The following is a 24,436-nucleotide window of genomic DNA, read 5'->3' on the forward strand; positions in this document are numbered from 1 at the left end:
GAGAAACCTCTGTTCTTGAAAATGAAAAGTAAATTTAACACACAATTTAAGACAAACTAGAAGCCACACTGCTTCTAGATAGAACTAAAGTAATGTTACTCACTGTTCCTACCTCTCCAGTGTCAAGATTAAAGTATATATGAAATTGAAATATTTTCAGTAATTTTAAAGTTTATTTGGCATCTACAGACAAAACTAAAACTGGGTTCTGTCTACAATATTTTTGAAACTTTAAGCCTTCTTCAACTTAAACTTAAAAATAGCGAAGGTATCTGTTTTGGTGTCTGCTGTTCTCTACATTATGTACTAAAAACACTAAATGAACATCACCACACCAACAGGCAAAACCAAGATATTACCAAAGAAACACTACACTTCTGGCTGGGCATTTGAGTTAGCATGTGCTTGCGGAAATTACAGCAAACCCCAGTAAGGCAGAAATTCAAGCAAAAGTCTCGTTTCTCCTGATTTACTCATTTCTTTTTTTACAAGGGAGTTTTGTAATTATACATTTCAATCTGGTTCTGTATTTTGTTAAATAGTACTCAAGACGTTATGTGTTCAGTCAAAATGCTAAAATCTAGCAAATGTTTAACCTCCAAATTTTAATAAAGACCTGCCTGGTATTATTTCCACTTAATTCTTTACCTCTACACACTGCCAAGCTCAAAAGAGACCCTTTTCACAATATCAGAATCCAGTCAGCACTCAAGATTTCTGGCTATATGAATTAACTTCTGCCCTCAATACTGTGGACAGAGTATCGCACAAGCATTCTTGCACTGACAACATTTTCTTCTTCTGGTCATTCCTGTGATACTCAGACAGGTACATTACAGACCCAAAGATCAACTAATGAGTCTTCCAAAACCCAAAGAGAACTCCATATAATACTTGCCCTCTTCCACTGATACCAACATAAATGATGCTAAATGAAAAGCTAAAGCATCTAACACAAAGATACAGGACTACTATACAAAACTCAACTTTAAAATGTGTAACATTTATTCCTGATATCATGAATCTCAGAAAATGTGGAATGTGCTTCATTTTATCAACATAAGAAAGGACTATCTTAACAGGACACTGGTAGTACAGATATTAAAACCAACAACTGACAAATGGGACCTCATAAACAAAGGACACTGTCACATGAGCGAAAAGGCAGCTTATGGAATGGGAGGGGGCCAAAGACTTCACCAGTTATACATCTGACATTAAGACTCTAGAATGCATTTATCCTATCCTATGACCCAGTTTATCGCTCTGGTGCAGAGTTACACCAGCACTGTGTCCTAAAGGACTCTATATACTACTAGACAGCTATCTGCTCATTTGTCTTCACTGCTGTGCTAGTCACAACAGCCAGGAAATGGAAGCCACTTAGATTGATAGCCATCTACTAATGAACAATGGAAATATGGTTTACATACACTATGGAGTATTAGTCACCTAGAATAAAGAAATGGGTGGTACTGGAAAGTCTCATTCTGAGGGAGGTTAACTCAGTCTGAGAAAGACCCCCCCCCAAAAAAAAAAAAAAAGCATGTACTCTCACATACAGATGCTACCTAGCCTTGTATGTTGAAGTCGCAGTACCCAAAAGCAGGAAACTAGTAAGGGTTCATGCTAAGGTTGATGAGGCTGTGATGTAAAAAGGTACAGCATAAAAGGGAAAAGACACTAAATACATTTCCTAAAATATTTACATAAGCTTGACACATCCATAAATATTTTATAAATAATAGACTAACATGTTTACATATACAATGAATTGTTCACCTAGAAAAGAAAAAAAAATTACGGAATTTCCAAGTAAATGTGTGGATTGGAAATTATCATTCTCAGAGAGGTAACCCAGAACTAGGGGGAAAAATACTGCATTTTGTAATCTCTCACTTGCGAAAGCTAGCTAGTTTTATGTGCAGGATTTAATTGTAGACATTGTCTCTCCCTGCTCTCAAACCACAGCTTATCAAATAAAAGGTCCAGTGACAGGTATGAGTTACCTTTTTTTGAGTTCTTGGTCAGTGGGATCCATAAACAACACTCCTTCTTGCCCTCCAAACATCACTAAGACCCCCATTGTTGAAGACACCAAATACTTGAGTCATAGGACATGGAGAAACCAAGGTGGTACCAACTGGCTAGCTTTCACCGTATGCTACAGGACCCTTGAACACTACAAAAATGACTAACCTGGAAAGATATGCCCACTGGTATAATAGTGGCACAAATATTATGGGAATAACCAACGACTTTTAAAAAACAGATTAATTCAGAACAACTCACACTTGACACTGTTAACTTAGCACCCACATCTATAAAGTAAGGAAGAAAAAAAAAACAGTAGCTAGCTAGGACACACACCCCCTCAAAACCTATTATTACTTAGCTAAATACACAAACTATATTTAACTGCCACTTTAAGTTGTCTTTATACCTATGCACACTTCTTGACCCTTATCAGAAACCCACAACCACAGATAAGAGGCTGTGAAGTAGTCACATCTAAATGCTTTATCTTAAATTACAAACCACTGCCACCAAGGTACTGGGATGGAATTGGAAGAAGGGGCAGAAACAATGCCAGAAGCTGTTTAGAATGTATTTGCAGACAGGATATCATAGGCATAATGTTATTGAAGACTATGCAGAGATTTATCCTTGTGTTATTCAAATATTGATTTCTCTGCTCCCATACCTGGTTGCAATCCGGACAAGGCACTGTAATGCTTATTCGAAGTATCTCCTGCCTGAATGTTGTGTAAAAACTGTTCCAATTTATTCTCTGACTTGTCAGTAAAAGTTGATCAGTCCGGTTTGGAGAGATGGCTCAGTGGTTAAAAGCACTGACTGCTCTTCCAGAGGTCCTGAGTTCAATTCCCAGCAAGCACATGGTGGCTCACAACCATGTAATAGGGATCTGATATCCTCTTCTGGTATACAATGTACTCACATACATAAAATAAATAAATCTTAAAAAAAAAAATTTTTTTTAAGTTGATCGGTCAATTGGTGAAGAGAAGAGAGAATAGGGCCGAACTTCCAATCCAGTCAGGGGAAAGGGAGAGGATTTGCCAGAGGGCTGAGAAGACACAGTGAGAACATACTTGGAACAGAGAGCACAAGACCAATACTAAAATGCAGGTATCTCAGGGATTTTGGCTGAAAGGTACCCAGATTAGCTTAGAGAAATAGAATGGATTAACAACTGCTCAGCCATATTATGCTGTAAAATAAATCTCAGTCTCTGTCAAATTTATTTGGGAGCTAGCTAGGATAGAGAAAAATTATCACTTTTATAAATGCATTTATATGCTGTCAACACAGCACCAATGTACCCATGAACCAGCAGTGACTAGAAATGTATGCACAAAATGAAGCCTGGAAAATCCCAACATGAATGAGGAAGAGCATGGAGTCCCACCCCATCTCAGAGGCTTTTGTCAAATCATGGCTTCAGGAGACAAAATGTTCTTTAGAGATAGGGTCTGAAAGGATATCCATGCTCCCTCCCTCAAGGAGAGGGTCCTACCCATGCACATACAAGTCAGCACTAAGTCAACTAAAGAATCTAAATGCAGCCTATGAAGCTGATTGGAAGAATAAGAGGCATGGGCACAGAAAGGAGGTTTGGGGAATAAGGAGTGGATTTCATCAAGATACAGCCATGTATGAAATCCTCAAATACTAAAGAGGAGAATAAAATAAGTTCAACAAACCAAAGCATAAGTATCTGTGAATCAACAACCCTGAATTTCTGAACATAATTTTGGTCAATTATGAACCTAGGTAAGAAGACATCTTTTTTTAAGAACACACAGAAAAATATTGGAAAGGTAATAGTGTAGTGATTTCTCAGAAGTAAACATTATTACACTAATATTCAAAAAAGGAATAGAGAACCACAAACACATTAACAGTAAATAGTATTCCTCTAAAAACAAGCCTAGGAACCTGTAACATTCACTCAAATATAACCCAATTCCTTTATCACTAAGGACAGGTCTGACTACTAAAATCAGTAAATTAATGAGCATATTGTGAAACAAAAGAAAACTTGGTCATTTTTCAGGTCAAAACTCAGATGTGACTCAAGAGACATTGATTTACCTGCCAAATAGCTTTGCCACATACATCAATGAAATCAACCTACAAAATTTTTTAAACATTGAGCCATTGCTGAATGAGAACAGCTGTTTTGGATGGATTTACTCCCCCTCCCCCTTTTTAAGACTTATTTATTTATTATATATAAGTACACTGTAGCTGTCTTCAGACACACCAGAAGAGGGCATCTGATCTCATTACAGATAGTTGTGAGCCACCATGTGGTTGCTGGTGTTTGAACTCAGGACCTCTGGAAGAGCAGTCAGTGCTCTTAACCACCGAGCCATCTCCCCAGCCCTGGATTTATTTTCACAAGTCAATTTTTGTAAAAAAAAAAAAAAATGACGTTTAGCCATGTAATACTGGCATTCTCATTTTTCCTGTTCAAAGGGTCTTTCAATTATTATTGCTCACTTTAGAAATAAAACACATACACAATAAATCACTAGTTTAAATATGAATAGTTGTTCTCAAGAATGAAGAGCATAGACTACAATCTGTCAGTGTTTTTAGGAATAGGTAATATACAATAACCATCTCTGACTACCAGAAGCCTATAGTGCAATATATTATTAACCACTATTAAGGCACTAGAATATGGGGTGGGGATGTAGCTCAACTAGTTCAGAGAGTCTGTCTAGCATACACAAAGCCCTGCATTCAGTTTAGCAGCAAAACTTTTAACAGTTCTGGTAGTGGTGCACACTTAAGATCTCAGCACTCTGATCCAGAAGAAGGATCAGAAGTTCGAGACACAGTTGAGTTCAAGGTCCACCTGTCAAACTGAGAGCCTGTCTCGGAATACTAAACAAAACCAGCCATAACATAAAGCAGAGTCAGGATCAATGCAGATTCCTACAATGGGAACAAAACAACCTAAGGCTCTGGGTTCTGCAGTTAAGAGTATTGGATACTTTTCTAGGGGACCTGGGTTTGAGTCCAGCACCTACTAAGCAGTTCACAACCATCTTCAAATCCAGCTGCAGAGAATCAGACATTCCCTTCTGGCCTCCTCCTCCTGTACCATCAGTTATGCAGGTGGTAAACAGACAGACACATACATAAAGGAAAAACAAACAACTAGATACTATTTTCTTGGCCAAGTTGGCAACATGAAGGTTAGGATATAAAGATAAAGAGACAATACATATAAAAGCATATACCAGGACTATATATGCACTTTTACTCAGCTAAATTAGAGACAAGGGCAAGGGTGACAGAAAAGGAACATTTGGAAAAGGCAAAAGCAGATCTGACATCATGGCCTGACAGACTGGTGAGACACTCCAAGCCTCTAGCAATGTCCAGTCTCTTCCTTCTTACGTCATTGTTACTCCAGGCCCCTACATTCACTCACAGCAAAGGGCAAGCTGATCCTAAAAGCCAAGCTGGCTAGTACACCAACAAGGCAGTTTCCCTACACCTTGCTCCCAGTGTCCTAGAAGAACATAGTCTAGGACTGTAGGAAAACTCTATTTCTTAATTTTTATTTGCCTGGTCCTTCCTAGTATGTTGTTACTGTTAGAAGAAACTAGTAATAGCTTCATTTAACATAAGCATATATGTCTAGATTCTTACAAAGGACAAAAATATATCCTGCATTTAAACTCAAGGATCCTAACCTCCAATTGAAGAGTCAGAGACATCCACCCCAATGATCATTTGCATTTAATAGCAGATTGCGCCCATTTGTATCATTGCACCAATCATTAATTTAGCTACATAGTAGGAGAGAAAATAACTTGATAAGTATATTATTGTGCACACACCTGTTATACCAGCACTTGAAAGAAGATTATCCTAACTGTAAGACCAGCCTACATAGATGAATTCCAGGATAAAAACTACACCTAGCAAAACAAACTCAAAAATATCAACCTATTAATTAAAAATTTTAAAACAAGATTACTGTAACTTAAAGAAATCATTTTTTAAAGTTTGATAAGACCTTCCTTATATGCAGTCTCATTACTATCCAGAAACAAAGTTGAGTTCTATGTTCTACGTATTATCAAAGACAGAATACACAGAAAAAACTATGCCTTAAAAACTGAGAAATTAAATCTAACTGCACCATTATCCCACTGTGAGGAAACTCACGAATCACGTAAAAATACAAAAGATATTAAGCAAAGAACTTGATCTATTTACTGAAATCATAGCAATGAAAAAGTATTTTCAAACATCAAAATTATTCCTAAGGGAAGGGTGTAACTCAGTGGTAGAGCAACTGCCCAGCATGAGTCTCTGCCTAGGTTTCACTCCCAACACAAAAATTATCTAATATAATGAAACATAGAAAGTATCTAGGATAATGGAGAATCTATGATATGTAAAGAACTATTAATTGCAAATACCAGTAAAGTTTAACAGAAATAAAACTAAATAATGATTTATAATTCACGTAGACATGGACAAAAAAAAAGACAAATAATTAATATAGACATGGGCCAAAAAGGACAAAAAGCAAACTGAAATCACATAGATACAAACAAAAAAGATAACCTTAGACTCTGAAAGCCTATACAATATGAACAAAGAAAAAACACCTTCATATTTTACATGTTCCAATAATAGGCTTTTTGGGGGAGAGAGGAATCAAGACAAAGTCACTCAAGCCTACTAAAGATCAGGTCTCAAAATAAGTTAAGTCAGGCCCAATATTTTTTTAGCCAACATATGTTAATTCTACTTTCTCAAAGCACAACTAGCTTTCAAAGCAAAACTTAGTGGTCATATAAAAAAGTTCTCTGCCAGGTGTGGTGGCACGCACTGTTAATCTCAGCACTTGGTGGCAGAGAGAGGGGATCTTTGAGTTTCAAGCCAGCCAAGGATACATACTGAGACTTTGTCTCAAAAAAAAAAAAAACAAAACTAAATACATGGCCAGGCCTGATGGTTTAAGTTTTATTCCCAGCACTTGGGAGACAGAGGCAGAAAGATCTGTCTGTGAGTTCAAGGCCAGCCAGTACAATGAAACTTTGAGGCCAGCCAGGGAAACATTAAGAAAATCTCTAAATACAAAAATGAAACAAAAAGATGTCTTTTCTCATTATGCCAAAATATTAACATTCTTACATTCTTAGTCAACAACCCTCAAGCATCTTTACAATTCAACTGTCTCCAACAGGCACGGCCTTCTTTGATATTGATAAAGATTAAAATTTATTCTTATAAATCACAAATAGTAAATGTAAAAAATATTTTATGCAACCTTTCCTTATACTAGGCAAAATATTCTGAGATCATACTTTGCAAATATTGTTTTTATCATTACCAGAATAGATGACTTCTGAGGTTAAAATAGTTTATAACTTTTTCAGGAAATGCTGTTACAGCATACAGATTCAAATTAAGAATTCAAAATTTTTTAAATCTAAGCCTATTAATTTATCCACCACACATATCCTAAGTATTCTTTAAGTGCTAATAATACTTTGAAAGCTGAGTGTGTGTGTCAGTGTGTGAGATAAGTTAGTTCAGGCTCACGCTACACCTTAAGGGTACCAGTCAATCAACAACTTTCAGAACTTGGCTCTTTCTACCATGGGTTCCCAGGATAAACCTCATTGTTAGGCTTGTGCTACAAAGTGCTCTGACCTGTTATCTCATTTCAATGTCTCACAAATACACATAAATAAACTATATGAACTAATTGCTGGTACCTAACTCAGTGTAAATACGCTAACTTGTATGTTTTCAAATAGAAGAACTCAAATTAACTACTGAACTATCCTAGTGCTTAAAATAATTTTATCTGAAATAACAGCGGCTACAAATTACCCAAATTTGGTACATCCACTGATCTATGCAGTTGCTAACACAAGTTAGAAATCTCTCTAGTGCCAGACATTAGCTGGATACCTTTGCCACTAGACATTAAGTTGGTTATTTAAGAAGCATACAAATTATAATACCATCCATTTGTATAGGAAGGTGACAGAGAAGTTCTTGAGCTGAATAAAACATGCAGAATACATGTTCTAGCAAATAATCACTCTAATGGGCAGAGTCCTCATGTTGTCAAGAGTTGGAAACCCGAGAACTTCAAATTACAAAGACCTACATTAACTAGTTTTATTTAAAACTCAATTTACTAGGTTCCATCTCCTAACTCCTATGACTCAGTAGTTCAGACGTTATCAAATAAACTGTAGCGAGCTCTTCTGCAATCCTGACAAGCAGCCAAAACTGGTTACCACTTCTCCAGACTCACTGAAGTTTTTATTTATCAAACATCCCACCCAAATTTACAAATGGCACAAGGGATGTGAACAAATGCTCTGCAGCCTGTTTTATAGCTCTCTTTATTCAATTATCCACCACGCTCCTTTCTTTTCTAACTCTAAAAGAACCAGTTAACCTAGTTCTTTGAAACTGACACTAACTTTTAAGTATTCAGAAGAGTGCATGGTATATAACCCCAGCACAGAGGCTGGCAGGAAACTGCCAGAGCCAGAGGCCTATCTTAAAAACAAACAAGAAGCAACAAGCACAAACTGAAAAACCCATTCAGGATAGTGAGAGCAGGTCTAAGAATTTCAAGTCACTGAAAAACTCTTTATCCCCTCAGTGGCTTCACAGCACTTTAACTAGATCAATTCTACTTCCTGTATGAGAAATAAGTATGTAACAAAAAAGAAAAAACACCACTCAGGGGCTCTTAGGGAATACTCAGGGGCCACTCTCAGGGAATCATCACAGAAAGTGGCAGTAAGCACAAAACCATCCTTTTCTAGGTAGTAGGAAGTATACTTAAGGTATATGCTACCTTAAGTATAATCTGGGGGCAGAAATAAAGTTTTAAGTACAAGGAAGACTCTGGCTTGCTACTTTAAACAGTAGGGCCTAAAGGTCTTGATTAATTTAATCAGCAGACCAGGACACACTATGAACTGATTTCAGAGGGGGACTATGTGATCAGAGGGACTTTGCAACTTTAAGGTATCACAGAAGCCCTTAAGAGAGTGGACATATAAACTTGAAATACTAGGCTCTGAAATGATAAGGGAATTAGTTTCCTAACTTGTTACAGTGTCTCAAAGGTACCAGCTCAATGTCATCTTCCCTTTAGCATCAGTTAACTGATATGTCACCCCAAAACCGCACAGCATACACACTTAGGAAAAGTTATGCTTTCAGCAAATAAAACAATCATAACTTTATACCTTATAAAGCCGAAGTCATTGGCATATCACACCAATTATTTTTGTTATCTAGCTAAATAGAAAGTAGTTTGAGTAAGAGATTTTCTTAAACAGTCAAAGTGGACATCCAAATGTTTATATTATAAAATAGAAATACAAAAAAAGACCTTGATAAATAACAATTTCTCCCCAAAAATAAAGCAAAAGGGAAAAATAGTGGTATGGCAAAAAGCTATAAGAGAAATAACTTGTTATACATTTTTAAATCAAGATTTATAATCACATGCTTAGACTGTGCACAGTTGGGTGTTTTCTCAAATTAAGGGCAAAGCACCAGAGCTGAAACATTAAGACATTGAAATTGTCAGACTGCTGATATGCTCCAGCACTTCAAAAGTGTACACAGGAGAATCAGGAATTCAAGAGAAGCATGGGCCACCTTTTCAAAATGATCAAAAAAGTAAAAACACTAGGGAGGAGCTGGTGAGAAGGCTCAGGGGTAAGGGTGCTTGCTGCTAAGCCCTACCTGAGTCCAATCCCCATGCTCCACAAGATAGGAAAGAACTTCTGACCATCTTGCATGCTCCCTACACACAAATGTGTGAATGTAATAATAAAAAAAAGCAGGGATGCTGATACAGGATCATCAAGACTATATAAGGCCATTACATTGAAACCTTGTGCCACCCAGAGAAAAGACAAAAGTCAGACTACTTATCTTTCAACCTTACTCTGTTGATCACTTAAGTATTTCCTGTTTTTGTAACTTGCCTAAAGGTTCAATGACTATATTTCTGTCTATACTACATAAGATGACTTTTTAAAGAAAAAGTTTTCATAAAACCAAAATTACTCATCAGTGAAGTTTCTAAAATCCATATATAAGCATATTAAATTCTGTACCAAAGTAACAACTCACTTAGCAAAAGAAAAAAATAAACAAGCTTTATTCTCAGGTGGGAAACTATAATTTCTTCCTAAAGAAACTTTTGGTAAATAGAAAACACTAGCATGTAACAACTTGGCCTAGAGCTATACATATATAGTGTACTATAATGTTCAGTCCTACCTTTGATATTACAAATTAGGTAAAAACTAACCACTAAAAACAGCTTAACGAAGGTACTAAGTCGATAAAAGCCAAGTTTTAAACAAACCCATTCCATATTAAGCACTATCAATAAGTTTTTAGTTTGTCTCACTTCGGAGTTTACAACTCCCCAGTAGAAAGAGACAATTTCAAGACACACCTATCAATAGTTTCCTGTTTTATTTCCTTTTTTGTAGAAATGTAAAAATAGCGAAGCTATTTGTACTACTTTCTAATGTCAACATGAGGGCCAAGTACAACTAGAGCTTTCTATTAATGATGGAAAACCCTGCCTAAAATATACCATGATGAGCATAGGACCACACTTAATAGGATTATTTTATAAAATGATGCAGACATTATTAAACTATATCTAGAAGACTTAAATTTCCAATGATCAGTAGTGATTAATTCTTTAACGTATTAGTATGTTACCCCAAATGTTCAGTACTTTTGAGGTTTAGGGTGTCTCTTTAGACTTTACCAGCTGAGCATGTATCATCATCCAAAAGGCTTTAACATTTTGACAGGATTTCAGATCTTCTGATGAGGCATGCTCAGCATACATAATGAATATATTACAAGATGAGAACATTCTAGAACTGATGGGATAGACAGAACATACAGCTAGAAACTTCAAATCCTCAGAAGCAGTACTTAATATGTAATTTTGTAATTTTACTAAGTTCACACACACGTGTATGTAGGTACACGCATACATACATAAATACATATGTGCCTACATATATACATACATACATATTTCATCTAAACAAGAACTCCAAATATACTTTTTCACTCGTGGAAGACAACGAGTACTGTTAAGTCTGAAATTCTGTGAAGTGTCACAGAATCCCTACAAAAATAATACACCCTAAGTTATTTGTACCATTAAGTTTTTTTTTAATTATTTAAAACTCTTAAGGATTCTCTCAAACACTTTCTTTTCTCTTGTTTTTGAACACAATGAAAACAAAAACAGATCCAGAAACTGTGGACCACTACTCAAATCCCAGAACTCAGGAGGGGGCTGAGATGGTAAGATAATCACATAGGCCCTGACTCAAAGAAAAAGTATATATACACTTATTATACACATGTATAATGAACTTCAAAGATGTACCCTGAACTGAAGATTGATTTTATAAGAAGGAGATGAATCTCTATGGATTGGGGGCCAGTCTGGTGTGTATCACATTTCAAGCCAGCCAGTGAGATCCTCTCAAAAGAACAAAATTTTAATTTAAAAAGGAAAAATTATCTCATAGTATGCTCCATTCCTGCCATAAAGAACTAGGAAAGAATAGAGTTATGGTTATCTGTTATGCTACCTACAGAAGTCAGAGAAGAGGTGGAAGTGAATTACCAAATAAGGTATAATTCAGCATGTAACTAGGGAGAAAAATTACTAACAATCTGCTTGCAAGTGGAACTAATCAACAAAGACACAAATAAAAAGTAAACAAAGCCAATGAGTATTTGAGTTCGTTTATGAGAGAGAATGAAAACCAAAGTGAAGAAACAAACAAAAAGGGAAGACAAGCAACTAACCCACTCTTAGGCCTAAACGACAAGTCAAAAACCCTAAGGACGGCTTTAAGGCAAAGGGTCACAAGGATCACAGCATAGCTTGACTTCCACGAATATAACACAATTCTTGGCACAACAGTTGTTGAATGAATAAGCAAGGAAACTGGTGAGGACTATTTTAACTCTAAAGGAACTCACTGCCTCACTGTAAGTAGATGAAATCATTTATAGACACTTTCCTGAGTGTATAATACTAATTTCTTCCTGGATTTCAGAATGGATGGCCGAACTGGGTAAAGCTGTTACAAAACAACTTGAGAGTCTATCAGCTCAAGTACAATATACTATTGCGGTTCAATTACCAAAACTGCTCAAAACAAAGCATAATAAAAGTATAGTCTAGCCTTCCAATAGTTAATGTGCAAAATAAACATAGAAGAGTTATTGATCAATAGTACTACCCAGGAGGCATGCAAAACTATAGAAAATTCACCCATAAAACTGACAATTGTCATTTTAGTACCCAGGATTGTCTAATACTTGAATAAGTTACCTGCTACACTTACAAGCATGTAAGTTTATCTGCATAAGCACCACAAAATGTATCTATATTCAATACAACTATCTTCTGCCAATTACTCAATCCTAAAGCAATCTCCTGATCATTAATAATTCCTCAATGCAGAGGCCAGTGTTTCTCAATATATGATAGCACCGAATAATGCTGATTCTGCCATTAGGCAAAAAAATAAAATAAACAACAAAAAAAGAGTAAAATGGAAGATGTAAAATATTTTCAAAAAGCAGTTAAAGACATCAAGAACTAGTCATAAACAAAAGCAATAAGCCTCTGGCATTCTACTGCGAATCTCCTCCATTATTCAATCAATACTTCATGAGTAAATGTTATCTACTTAAGCAATGAGGTCTTATTGTCAAAGAAAAATAGACAGCTTTTAATTACCTGAGTGAAACTATTTTATCCCACCATGTGGGCTTTAAAAGTAAATGTTATATCCATAACCTGTAAGTAAAGTGAGCCTAAGAATGTACTGATTCCCATCCCCACCACAATCTGTGAGCAGGTAACAGGAAGATATCAGTACTGCAAAAAATAAAACAAGACTAGCTTAATCTTCCTCAGCTGTAGAGCTCATCTGAGGCTAGCCTCAATACAAAAGGCCAAGTAAGAATTTAAAAAAAGGGCTGTTTCATCTAAACATCAAGACCCCCCAGGGGGTGGAACATAAAATTTTAAATGGTTATAACAAAAATTAATTTCCTGAATTTCAAAAAACCTTTTTAGTGGTGGTAGCTATCTTGATAAACCTCTTAAGTATATAATTCATGATTACAATTAAAACTTGAACACCTTAAGAAATAATTTGAAGGACCAATGATTTCAAACTAAAACCAAAATTCTTAAAAACTAAAAATTTCTTTCTTGGGAAACTGTTCAGGAACTCTCTATCATTAGCAAACATTTAGTTTAAGACTGTATTTGTAAAAGCACTATCAAACACTGTGCTCATGCTAACACCATTTTCCAACAGTGCCTGCAAAAATAAAAAACAAAAATGGATTCAAAGTGGTATCAGCACAGGGTAACTTCCCCAGCTAAATGCACTGTTTTCTTGAACTCTCGCAGTATGCATACATGATAGTTTAGGTCAGAAAGCTACTTACCACCTTCCCTTTCTCTAACTCTTTGAGTATGCACATTTTTGGCCTTATTGTGACCTGTGTTGTCACTGTATTTGTTTTCAGGACTATTAGATCTCCGCAACATTTTGTTTGGTGGTGAAGGATCTGCGGCGTCTCGCATCTTTTCATGTCTGTGATCACCACTGCTGGGGTGACTCTTTGACGAATACTTAAGTGTCTGTAAAACATCACCCCCCCAAAGAGAGAGAAAAATTGAAATTTAAACTCAATTCTCACTTTAAATTACGAGTTTTGGTATATCAAGTTCCCTTACACTAAAACTCAGAATTTCCAGTTTCAGTACTTCCTTTATTTAGAGAAGATGTAAATGATCAAAAGTTACTGTGCAACTCCTAGTAACAAATGCAACCACAAAACACACAACAAACACACACACAAAGAAAAAAAACCTACTCGATCATGTAAACCTTTTTAAGCAGTATTTTGGCACACTGATCCACTAGAAAAAAAAACCTTCAAAACTAAAATCACTTTTTGAGAGCTTAAATTACTATCCATTTAATCTCTATAACTAATAAATACATCAAGCACATCTATAAATTAGCATATTTTAATAACCATATTTTTTTAAAAACAAGTTTTTCCTCTTTTTTTTTTGATTTAAATAAAGCACTATCCTTAATTTATAAGTTTTCAGGGATAAAATACTTTTAAAAGTAACAATATGTGCCAGAACAAACTGATTCATGAACAATGTTTCTAAGAAGGCATAATTCTAAATGCTCTCAAAATAATGGTTTTACACTGCAGGTGTCTGAAGATGAACACAATGTATCAGTCTGGGAGGGAAGGAAGAAGGGGGAGAGGGAGGGAAGGAGAGAGGGAGGTCAATAATGTTTGACAGATGCAAATATTCTGACATCCCAGAAGTTCCTGTACCAGGTTAGAAAACATGCTTGCACTCTTCCCAGGCTGGTGGCTCCCACGTGTAATCAAGCATTCAGAAGACTGACAGGAGTAAAATTGGACACAAGCCTGGACCACAGAACCTTGAGGGGGACACAGACCTGTTCCTATTCTTTTCTCTTTTAGAGGTGATTAGAGTATAAAGCATTTACTTCTGTTGTCTTCAGACAGTATCCTGAGGACACTTTAGCAAACCTTTAAAACTTTCCATGCAAAACCTTCAGTGGAATAGACACCCAGAATCATTTCTATTAGAATGAAGTACTAAGTCACAGAAGGTTTAAATTAACTGAAGCAAAAACAAAACCCTTCCCTTGAAATAGAATAATCTGAGCTAAAAAAAAAAAAAAAAAAAAAATGGTAAGAGTATCGTTACTTAGAGTAACTCAAGTTACTTCTCTCTGGCCGTTCATATACTTTTAAAACTTTCACATTTATCTTTCAGCTCCCCAACAGGATAGTAAGCAAATGTGCCTCCGAAGTCACCTATCACTACACCTCAGTGACTCCTTCACACTCAAACCTAGCCAGGTCTTCCTGCTTCCGAGTATTTTTTTTTCCTTAAAAACAAACAAGCAAACAAAAAACAAAAGGCAAAACAAAACAAAACCCTGAACTTCCTCTAGTCAGCTCTCAAGATAAGTCCCTAGACACGTTTGGAGAATGCTAATAAAAGCCAATACGGAATTTTAAGCGGGCCAGTGGTGCTACTTTCAGATTTGTTGCACCAAAGGGCCTGTAGCGACTTTTGAAGCCTGCGCTCGAGTAGCAGTCCCTCCCTTCCCCCTCCAACCCCTTCAATCCCTCCACCCCATGATCGGCTGGTACCTGGAAAGGCTGAGAGTCCCCCCTCCGGTCGTGACAGCTGAAAAACAGTAAAGAAGGACCGTAGTGTGAGAGACATCGCGGGAAAGGAAGAAAGCGGGTCTCCCGTCCGCCCCTCCCCGCGGGCCGGCGACAAACGTACCGGCGCGGATCTGTGCGCCGCGGACGCTCCCGGGGCTCAAAGGCCCGGGTTCGGACTCGGGCCGCAGCCGCAGCAGCAGCCCGCTCGCTAAGCCCGCCAGGTCCCCAGGGCGCCCGCCTGTCCGCCCGGCCCGGCCCGGCCCGCCGCCTCCTCCGACTGATCCCGATCAGGGTTAACAACAAAAATGGCGGCGCGGCCAGCTCCCGATAAGGACGCCCGCCCGCCCGTCCGCCTGCCCGCCCTCCGCCGCGGCCCGGCCCGAAACGAAAAGACGATTTACCCATCACTGAGTCTCTGCTGTTTCCTCGCATACATTACCATCAATGCCCGGCTGTGTGTGTGTGTCGGGGAGGGGGAGAGCGGCCGCGAGGCGGGCGGGCGCGCGCGCAGGCGGCGGGCGGGCGGCGGGCAGCCCCGGCACCAGGACTCGGCGCACCCTCGGCGGCTCGCGGCACCTCCCCGTTACTGGCGCCGGCGGTCCCCGGTCATCTCCCTCCGTCACCACCGCTTAGGGTCAGCCGGGACAGAGGTGCCAACTACAGGGCGGCAGCGCGAGCCGGGGGGAGGGGGGCGAGAGGCCGTGTTCCGGTCCCCGCGGAGAGCGAACGCCTCCAGCACCTTCCCTCCTCCTGCTCCGCCGCCGCCTGCCCTCCTCCCCCCCCGCCGCCGGGTCCTTCTCGCCGCCTCCTGCCGCTGCTACAGCCGCCGCCGCTCCACCAACTACATCCGGGCAACTCGGACGCAGCCGCCTTCGGGAAAGCTCGGCAGTTTCCGCCACACCCCCTCCTCCCCACCCCGCGCAGCTCGAGAAAGCCGCCTTCGGCAAACCTCGGCTTGCTCCCGCCCTCTTCTTCCTCTGAGGCCTGGGCTCCTAGCGCCGCGACCCGTCAAGCCCTTCCGGTTGCTGCTTTTCCTCGCTCTCGAATCCGGCCACTCCCGTTCCACTTTAGGGGTAGTCGTGCTCGGGAGCCTGCGTGAGGCGGGCCCTGGGGCCTCCTGGCTGCGCGGGGTGGGAGCCGCCTTCGGGAGGAGAACCGTGGGGCGCGAGGGACGCCATCTCGGACTAAATGCGGAGCGGCGGCAGCTGCGCGTGCGCCCAGAGGCGCAACGGCGGCGGGGGCGGGGTGCCCTCCGCGAGGCGGCCGCGGCCCCCGCCCCTCGGGCTCCGTGCGGGGGTCGGAAAGCCCCTAATTGGGCGGCCCGGACGGTTTTCGCGGAGCCTCGACGGGCCGCGGCGGAAGTCGCCCTCAGTCGGCCGCGGGAACCGAGAGTCGCGGCCGGTGCTGTCACCGACTAGCGCGGAGCACACGCCTGTGGCTCAGGCCTGGGCACTGCAGACGTAAGTGCCCGGCCACGGGGAGCCACGGAGCCTTCCTACCGCGATTCCTGTGTCCCTCCTAGCTCTTCCTCTCCCTGGAAGGAAATTCTTTCGAGAGGACGGGTGTGAAGAAAGCGTGCAGTGTAGTGAGTGAGGTTGCTATAATTTATTTGCGATACACGGGGAGGAAACGTATCCGTGACAATCTTTTCTTGGTGGCAGTCCCGGAACATGGGCTTAACAGAAGGAATTGCAGTAAACAGTAAAGAGAGCAGGATAAAACACATAAGGAAAGTAAACAATACCCCTTCAAGGTTAAAAAAGAAAAATCGAAAAGACTATTTGGTATCCAAAAAGTTACAACAGTGTTAATTCTAAATAGTGTAATAACGGAATAGACCTAGAAATAAAGAGATCTTGAAATCATAGCAGAAAAAAAAATGTTTAAATGATGGCAGTGTTGGCTTGTCAGATTCACTTATCAAATGCTAAGATTGTTATGGCAACTAGTAAAACCCTGCTTAGTGCCCACGGAAGCTGTCAGTAACTAGGGAAAAAAGGTGGTCGGTGCCTGGAATGACAGGGAAGGGCTAGAGGGAGAGGTCATTGGTACAGATTAAACACAAGAAACAATTAAAATGCCCTTGGTGGGGCTTGTCAGATCTCTCCTGTAAGGGTCCTTTGGTCCCGTCCCAAACACCAAGTTGGAAAAATATTACATGTCTTACACAGAAATTCTGAAGACTTCCATCATCATTCTTATTCCTTGTTCCCTTCTGAAATAGTAACAGGACTGAGCTATGGAGGGAATGTTCAGATGTAGGAGTGATACTCATTGATTGCAAAGTTACACAGTAAAATTCATTTTTCACTCCCACATCAGCATGTACCCAATGTACATAGATGTGAGGATGACATAGCTGACAACATTGTCTGCCTCAATAGTTGATATCTCATACTGTAAACCATCCTTTCCACTATATATGTACTGTCATGGTTTTCACAGTTCTCGTGCTTAGTGATTTTGTTACTTAAATGTCCACCAGTGATAGTTGTGATGCTGTCTAGTTTTCTTAGACATAGTAAGGATGTAGTAAGTCTTAGAGGTAAAAACCTGGACTAGATTAGTTTTATTCAGGCATACCCGTAGTGCTTTTGGCCATAAGTAGTACCCTGTAAATGTTTATATTATTTTCAAGAACATATCTTCAAACAAACCCATGAAATTATCTTACATATTGGCCAGAACTACAACAAATAAAGGTTACATGTATTCACTAGGGAGTAAATCAAATATTATACTCATTTTTAAAAAAACTATTGCCTACGGCTGGAGATAAATAAGGCTTAGTGGTCTAGAGCACTAGCTGTTCTTCCTGGGGCCTGAGCTCAGTCCCTATAAAATATATAAATATACACTCCATTGCCTCGATTAGATAAATCCTTGGAAAATCCTATCAGTTCCTTTCCTCCTTAACGGCCTATGGTACAGTTCTCTTAACTCACTACAATATATACCTTTCCATAGGACAGATGACCTTGGCTGGAAAAAACCGCCCTGTAAGAATGAAGTTAGTTATTTTCCTGACTCCTGAAGTGTATATAGGCAAATCCCTAGGTCTGTTAATCCATGTCCCTGCTTCTTAATGAGTTGTATAACATCTTCTAAACCTACCAATGCTTCCTCACTCAAAAGACTTGCTTCTTACCCCAGATAATAGAAATCAGAAAGCAGCAACAAACTTTCTACATCAGAACAGAACACATCACTCTGATAAACTGCACTACAAACTGCAAAGCCAAACTTGTCACTTACACATAATTGTCTGATGTCAGATCACTTCAGTCAACTTAAAACGAGTTATAATAATTAGCATCTGTGGAAGGGGTGGGGGTTGATTTGCATTTCCCTCTAAAACAGTGGTTCTCAACTTTTTTTTTTCTTTTCTTTTCTTTTTTTCGGAGCTGGGGACCGAACCCAGGGCCTTGTGCTTGCCAGGCAAGCGCTCTACCACTGAGCTAAATCCCCAACCCCGGTTCTCAACTTTCTTAATGCTGCACGACTCTTTGATACAGTTCATCATGTTGTGGTAACCCTGAACGTAAAATTATTTTTGTTGCTATTTTAAACTGTAATTTTGCCACTGTTAAAATTCGTAGATATGTGTGTTTTCTGGTGCTCTTAGGTCACCCCTGTGAAAGGGTTGTTCAGTTCACAGGTTGAAAAACACTACTCTGAAGACTCCTATTTACTTTTGTTCTTCTTGATCTGAATTTTTTTATTGGACTCTTTCACTTTTGCTTGCTTGCGCTCTCCCTCTCCCTCTCTCTCTCCCTCTCCCTCCCTCCTTCTCTCCCTCTCCCTCTCTCCCTCACCTCTCTCCCCCTCTCCCCTTTTTTCTCCCTCTTTCCCTCACAACTCTCTCTCAGACCCAAGCAGACCATTCCCTCGCACCCTGAGCTCTGCTCCAGATCATCAGTATTCTCCATTTTAAAATCTTAAGTGTGTGTGTGTGTGTGTGTGTGTGTGTGTGTGTGTGTGTGTGTGTGTGTGTTTCAAGACAGGATCTCTCTAATATAATGTTGGCTGTCACAGAACTCAACTCTAGACCAGGCTGGCCTCAAATTCACAGAGCACCAAGATCCACCTGCCTCTGCCTCCAAGGCATGCACACTGCCACCTTTGCTGCTCTTCCTGCTTGAATAAGCTATTCCTGATTTTCTTCATTCATTCCTCCTCATTTTCTAAGCCCTGAAACCTGGCTTGCCCCAAGATTCAAATTGTATTACTGGTACTTGTCTCTTATCTAGGCGATAACACTCAAAACTAGCTGGATGGTTTAAGTCTGCAGCCCTCACATCCTTAAACACTACAATCAGACTTACTCAGCAACATTACTCAGATGTCTACTGTGCATTAGTCAGTATATTCAAAACCAAATCATGCATGCTCGCTCGCACATACACACACACACACACACACACACACACACACTCCCCGAAAGAATCCTAATCTCCCATAGAATGGTCTTTGGAGCCATCCTTGATTCTGTCATAGTTTAGCCCCGTTAGCAAATTGTACCAATAGTAATATATGTCCAAAGACATTGAGCATAGGCTTTCTATTCACAATCTCCATCACCTAACCACTGAACCATGAGAATGTCAGCCCCTGTCCACTGGATCTACTTCATTCTACACAGTAGTCAAGGTGATCCTTTTAAAAATTAATATCATTTTGTAATCCCAGTTCATAGGACACAGCAGGATGATTACAAATGTGTGATCAGCCTAGATAGCATGGCAAATTTTTAGACCACTCTCAGCTTTATAGTGAGACCTTGTCTCAAAAAACAAAAACTTTCCTCACCTAACACACCAGTGGGTTCCTATTTCAGAAGGTAACACTTTATAATGCACAAGTGCTATGCAAACTGTCCCATCTGTGCTGTCATCTGGATTGTCATTTCATGATTTGATTTTTTTACTCACTGATTGATTTCACACTGTTCACTCTTACTTCTTCAGTATACCAAGAATATATCTGCCTCAAGAACTTTTGCTCTGTTGCTGTTATAGGATATTTGTTTGTTATACATAGGGAAACCTAGTTTTTAGCAAAATATAAAAGTTTAAATAGATAGCGCGTTTGTCAGCTGCAGGTAGGTGTGTCCTGAAGAGATGCAGTTCTGGTGTGCCTCTAAGAGACTCCACAGATGAGAATGTTAAGAAATGGAAAGTTCTTACCTATTTTAAGGCGAGTTGCTTGGGAGAGATCTTGTTTGTGGTCTTTGATGTCTGACCAGAGGCAAAGTCAGCAGGGTGACCTCAACCTACCCAACCATAAAGGTAAAATGGTTCAGCCCCTACTGACTTGTTATGGAGCACCACCACCACCTCTGTGACAGGGTTCAGCCTGCTAAGGGTATTGAGTGGGAGCTAGATATTCCTTTTATAAGCAATTGGACCTTTGATAAAGAGGGCTCTCCTTCTTTCCCTCCCCTTCTCCTTCCTCTCCCTCTGCCGCTTCCTCTCATTTTTGGTTTGGAAGAGCCTTCGTGGAAGGAGCTCCAAGTAAGATAGGGATTTTCTCTTTGGGTTTGCAAAAACAACAGAGAAGCAGCTTGCAGGACATGGGTGAAACAGCATTCTAGGAAAGAGCTAAGGAGCCTTCTTGGCTTGCTGGTACAGCTAGCCACTCTGCACTTGTGGTTCTCCAGTCTTCACTGATCTTGGCTTCCCTAAGAGAGGCACAGCTGAAAATAAATTTCTCCTGGTGTCCCTCTGGGTCCCTCCTGCTGACTCTAGCTGAGGCTAAGGCCTGGCTGTTTCTTCTAGGTCCTGTTAACATGTTACCATTGTTGCTAACACAGCCCCACAGAACTTGACTGCTGGTGTATCTGTAAAGTGTTTGGGAGTGGATCGAGCTGCTGCTGCCTACTAACATGTGAACTGAACCACCGATTTCCAGACAACACAGGCAGGAATTGCCCCTGAAGGACCCTAGTTCTTACTGAAGTATAAGAGCTATTAAGAGTCTTGGCCTGGTAGAAAGTACGTGGGTTATAAGGTTCATGTGAAGGACCCTAGGGGCTTTACGCCAGCCTTACACCCACCTCCTCAGGTCAAGATTAGACCAAGTACCAGCTTCCCACCTTGGGTCAAGGCTAGGCCAAGTTCCATTCTCCACCCACAGTTCTCTGGAGGAGTAGGGACATTCTTGAAAAACTGCAGAATGTACTGATAATCACCTGACTGTCTGGTCCCAGATAGAGTTCAAATGCATGTCATATGCTTGCTAACCAATAAGATTCAATATGCTTAGCCAATAAGTTTAAACTGTAACCTTGCTGATGTAACCTGTACCCCTAAAAAGTATAAAAGCTGCTTGTTCTAGTCGCTCACCCCGACACATTGGAAAAAATAAACCTGTTGCATTTGCATTGAACTCCGTTCTCGTGTCTCACTTGAGGGTCTCCCTATAGTTAAGACTCACTTCAAGACTTGCACTCCAAAGAACTTTTCTAAACAGGTCCACTTCCCCACCCCCACTCTGTATCCTTTCTTTTCCACTACCTCTGGTAGGTGGTGGGCTACAAGGGAGGTTAAAGCATTTAAGAACCATCATTAAAAATAGGATTTGGGGGCTGGAGAGATGGCTCAGTGGTTAAGAGCACTGACTGTTCTTTCCAGAGGTCCTGAGTTCAAATCCCAGCAACCACATGATGTCTTACAACCATCTGTAAACCATCTGTAATGGAATCTGATGCCCTCTTCTGATGTATCTGAAAACAGCTACAGTGTACTCATGTATAAAAAATAAATCTTAAAAAAAAAAAAGGATTTGAAAAGATTAAAGTTACATATTAGCCCTCTTGTAGGCTTTGCTTAAATTTCACCTTGTCAAGAAGATCTTTCCTGAGATTTTTCTGAGAAAATCATCACACTTTTTCACCCCTAAAGCCTAGAGTGCCCAGGATCCAATACCTGCAACTGGCACTTAACCTATTTTTACACCATTTCCTATACATGATTATCATTTTACACTAAAATCAAAGCTACCTGTTAGATGTCTGAAAATATTTAAGTGAAAAGCTATTTAATAGAAAAATAACAAAATTATGGAAATCTCAAGAGGAAGTTTTTTTTAAAGATTTATTTATGTATGTGAATACATAGTAGCTAACTCCAATGCACCAGAAGAGGGCATCAGATCCCATTACAGATGGTTGTGAGCCACCAATGGGTTGCTGGGAATTGAACTCAGGACCTCTGGAAGAGGAGTGGTTACTGCTCTTAACCACTGAGCCATCTCTCCAGCCCCAAGAAGGAGTTTTCTAATTCCTTTTGTATTTTTTAAAAGAACAGAAGAGAACTGGGTGGGGAGGCACTCACTTGTAATCCCAATCCTAGGGTTTTATAAACTGAAGCACACCCCCACCCCCACCCTACCCACCTCGCTGACTAGAAGCTGCACCTGTTCTAGAGACTCCTCAGGGCCAAATGACTGCTTACAGAGAGTGAAAATGTTGCAGACCAGAGAAATTATCTGGGCTAATTTTAGGTGCTTTGAAAGCCAGTCATTATTCACTCCTGTGTCTGACCTAATATTTTTGTGACAATTAAGACCTTTAAAATTAGCTTCCATTAATCCCAAATCTAAGAACTGTAGCAGATAGTGTATGGGTAGCACAGATTCCTCTCCTGTGCTGTAACTTCCTACTTGTCCACACCAATACATTGGTTACAGCCTTTCCTCGTTCTGTAACTAGGTTTTTTTTTTTTTTCTTTCTTCTTTCCATTTGGCTGGTTGGTTTGGGTGTTTGCACTCTAAACAAGGTCTGTGTAGTAATATTATAGCCGGTAACTACACAGTCTGCGCTGTCTTGTGCAGTAGAATTATAGGTGCTAACTGAGCAATTTATTATGTGTAGAAGGTTCTAATGGTCACTGAGCAGTCTGCTTTATTCAGAATTAAGTGCATCCAATAAGAAACGATAAGACAGCTCAGAAATGGTTAATAAGAGAGTTTAGAAAACTACCAGAATTCAAGAAATATATTAAAGGATTGGAAATAAAAATGTGGGCTGGAGAAATGGCTGAGCGGTTAAGAGCATTGACTGCTCTTCCAGAGGTCCTGAGTTCAATTCCCAGCAACCACATGGTGACTCACAACCATCTGGGATCCGATGTCCTCTTCTGGTGTGTCTGACAGCTACAGTGTTCTCATATAAATAAAATAAATAAAAATTGTATAGACTGTCAAATAAAGAGAAGTTGTAAGGTGCATTATTTTTCAGACTTCTAGTCACCTGTTTCTGTTTTCCTGCCCTCCACTAGAAAACCTGGAGCTACCTCATCACCAGCACATCCCACTCTTCTCTAGAGATGCCCAAACGGAGCTAGATCTATGTCTAGGGGACAGATTTTATGTTATCCTTGAATAAACATAAAGAGAGATCAGACACGGTAGTGTACACCTTTAATCCTAGGAGACAGGCAGTCAAGATTTCTGAGTTTGAGGTTAGTCAAGTCTAAAATGAGAGGTCAGTCTGTCCAAAAAAAAAATCAGGATTGTAAATAAGAAAAATCGCTGGAGAGATGGCTCAGTGGTTAAGAGCACTGACTGCTCTTCCAGAGGTCCTGAGTTCAAATCCCAGCAACCACATGGTGGCTCAGAACCATCTGTAAATAAGAAAAATCTACAGACAGTCAAACTAAAGAAAATTTTAAGGAACCTAAGTTTTCACATCTGGGCTGAAAAACGGAGTCACATTTGGTGAAATTTACAAGGAACTTTGAGTCACCCTACCTGCACAATAAAGTGTTTTCTGACATCAATTAGAAATCTCCATTTGTAAGTGCAACCCCTTCTACCAAGCCACTGTTAAAAATAGATAGGACTGAAGTCCACATAACAAGCTTCATGTGTTCACCTTTTCTTTCACACATGCTACATACATTTCTACTGTATTTCTGTGAATGATGGTCTAATTGTGCTTATGGAATTTATGACATGCATTCTGGGAGTTGAGTTTTTTTCTTCGGTGGTGGTTTTAGTCTAAACCAGCCCATAAATTTTCTGAACACTGCTGAGCAGCAAGATGTACTTCGTGTGTGTGTGTGTGTGTGTGTGTGTG

At 40.0% G+C, this 24,436-nt stretch overlaps 1 protein-coding gene across 9 annotated transcripts in view; it reads right to left on the reverse strand.

The window, feature by feature from the left end:
* Wac (WW domain containing adaptor with coiled-coil) overlaps positions 1-16,420 on the reverse strand; it is a 60,705-nt gene extending 44,285 nt beyond the window's left edge. For 3 of the 9 annotated variants that reach the window (XM_032884941.1, XM_032884937.1, XM_032884934.1), the window contains exons 1-3: positions 15,759-16,217; positions 15,340-15,376; positions 13,567-13,762 (exon numbers count right to left, since the gene is read on the reverse strand). In XM_032884941.1, coding sequence (XP_032740832.1) covers positions 13,567-13,762; positions 15,340-15,376; positions 15,759-15,799 — 274 coding nt within the window. In that variant the 5' untranslated portion in view covers positions 15,800-16,217. Of the gene's footprint in view, positions 1-13,566; positions 13,781-15,339; positions 15,377-15,478; positions 15,610-15,758; positions 16,219-16,306 lie in introns of those variants that run through there. The other 6 variants (XM_032884938.1, XM_032884933.1, XM_032884936.1 and 3 more) reach the window with 6 other exon arrangements.
* Between the last annotated feature and the right edge of the window lie 8,016 nt (positions 16,421-24,436).

The sequence above is a fragment of the Rattus rattus genome, chromosome 14 (assembly GCF_011064425.1).
Source record: "Rattus rattus isolate New Zealand chromosome 14, Rrattus_CSIRO_v1, whole genome shotgun sequence".
NCBI lineage: Eukaryota > Metazoa > Chordata > Mammalia > Rodentia > Muridae > Rattus > Rattus rattus.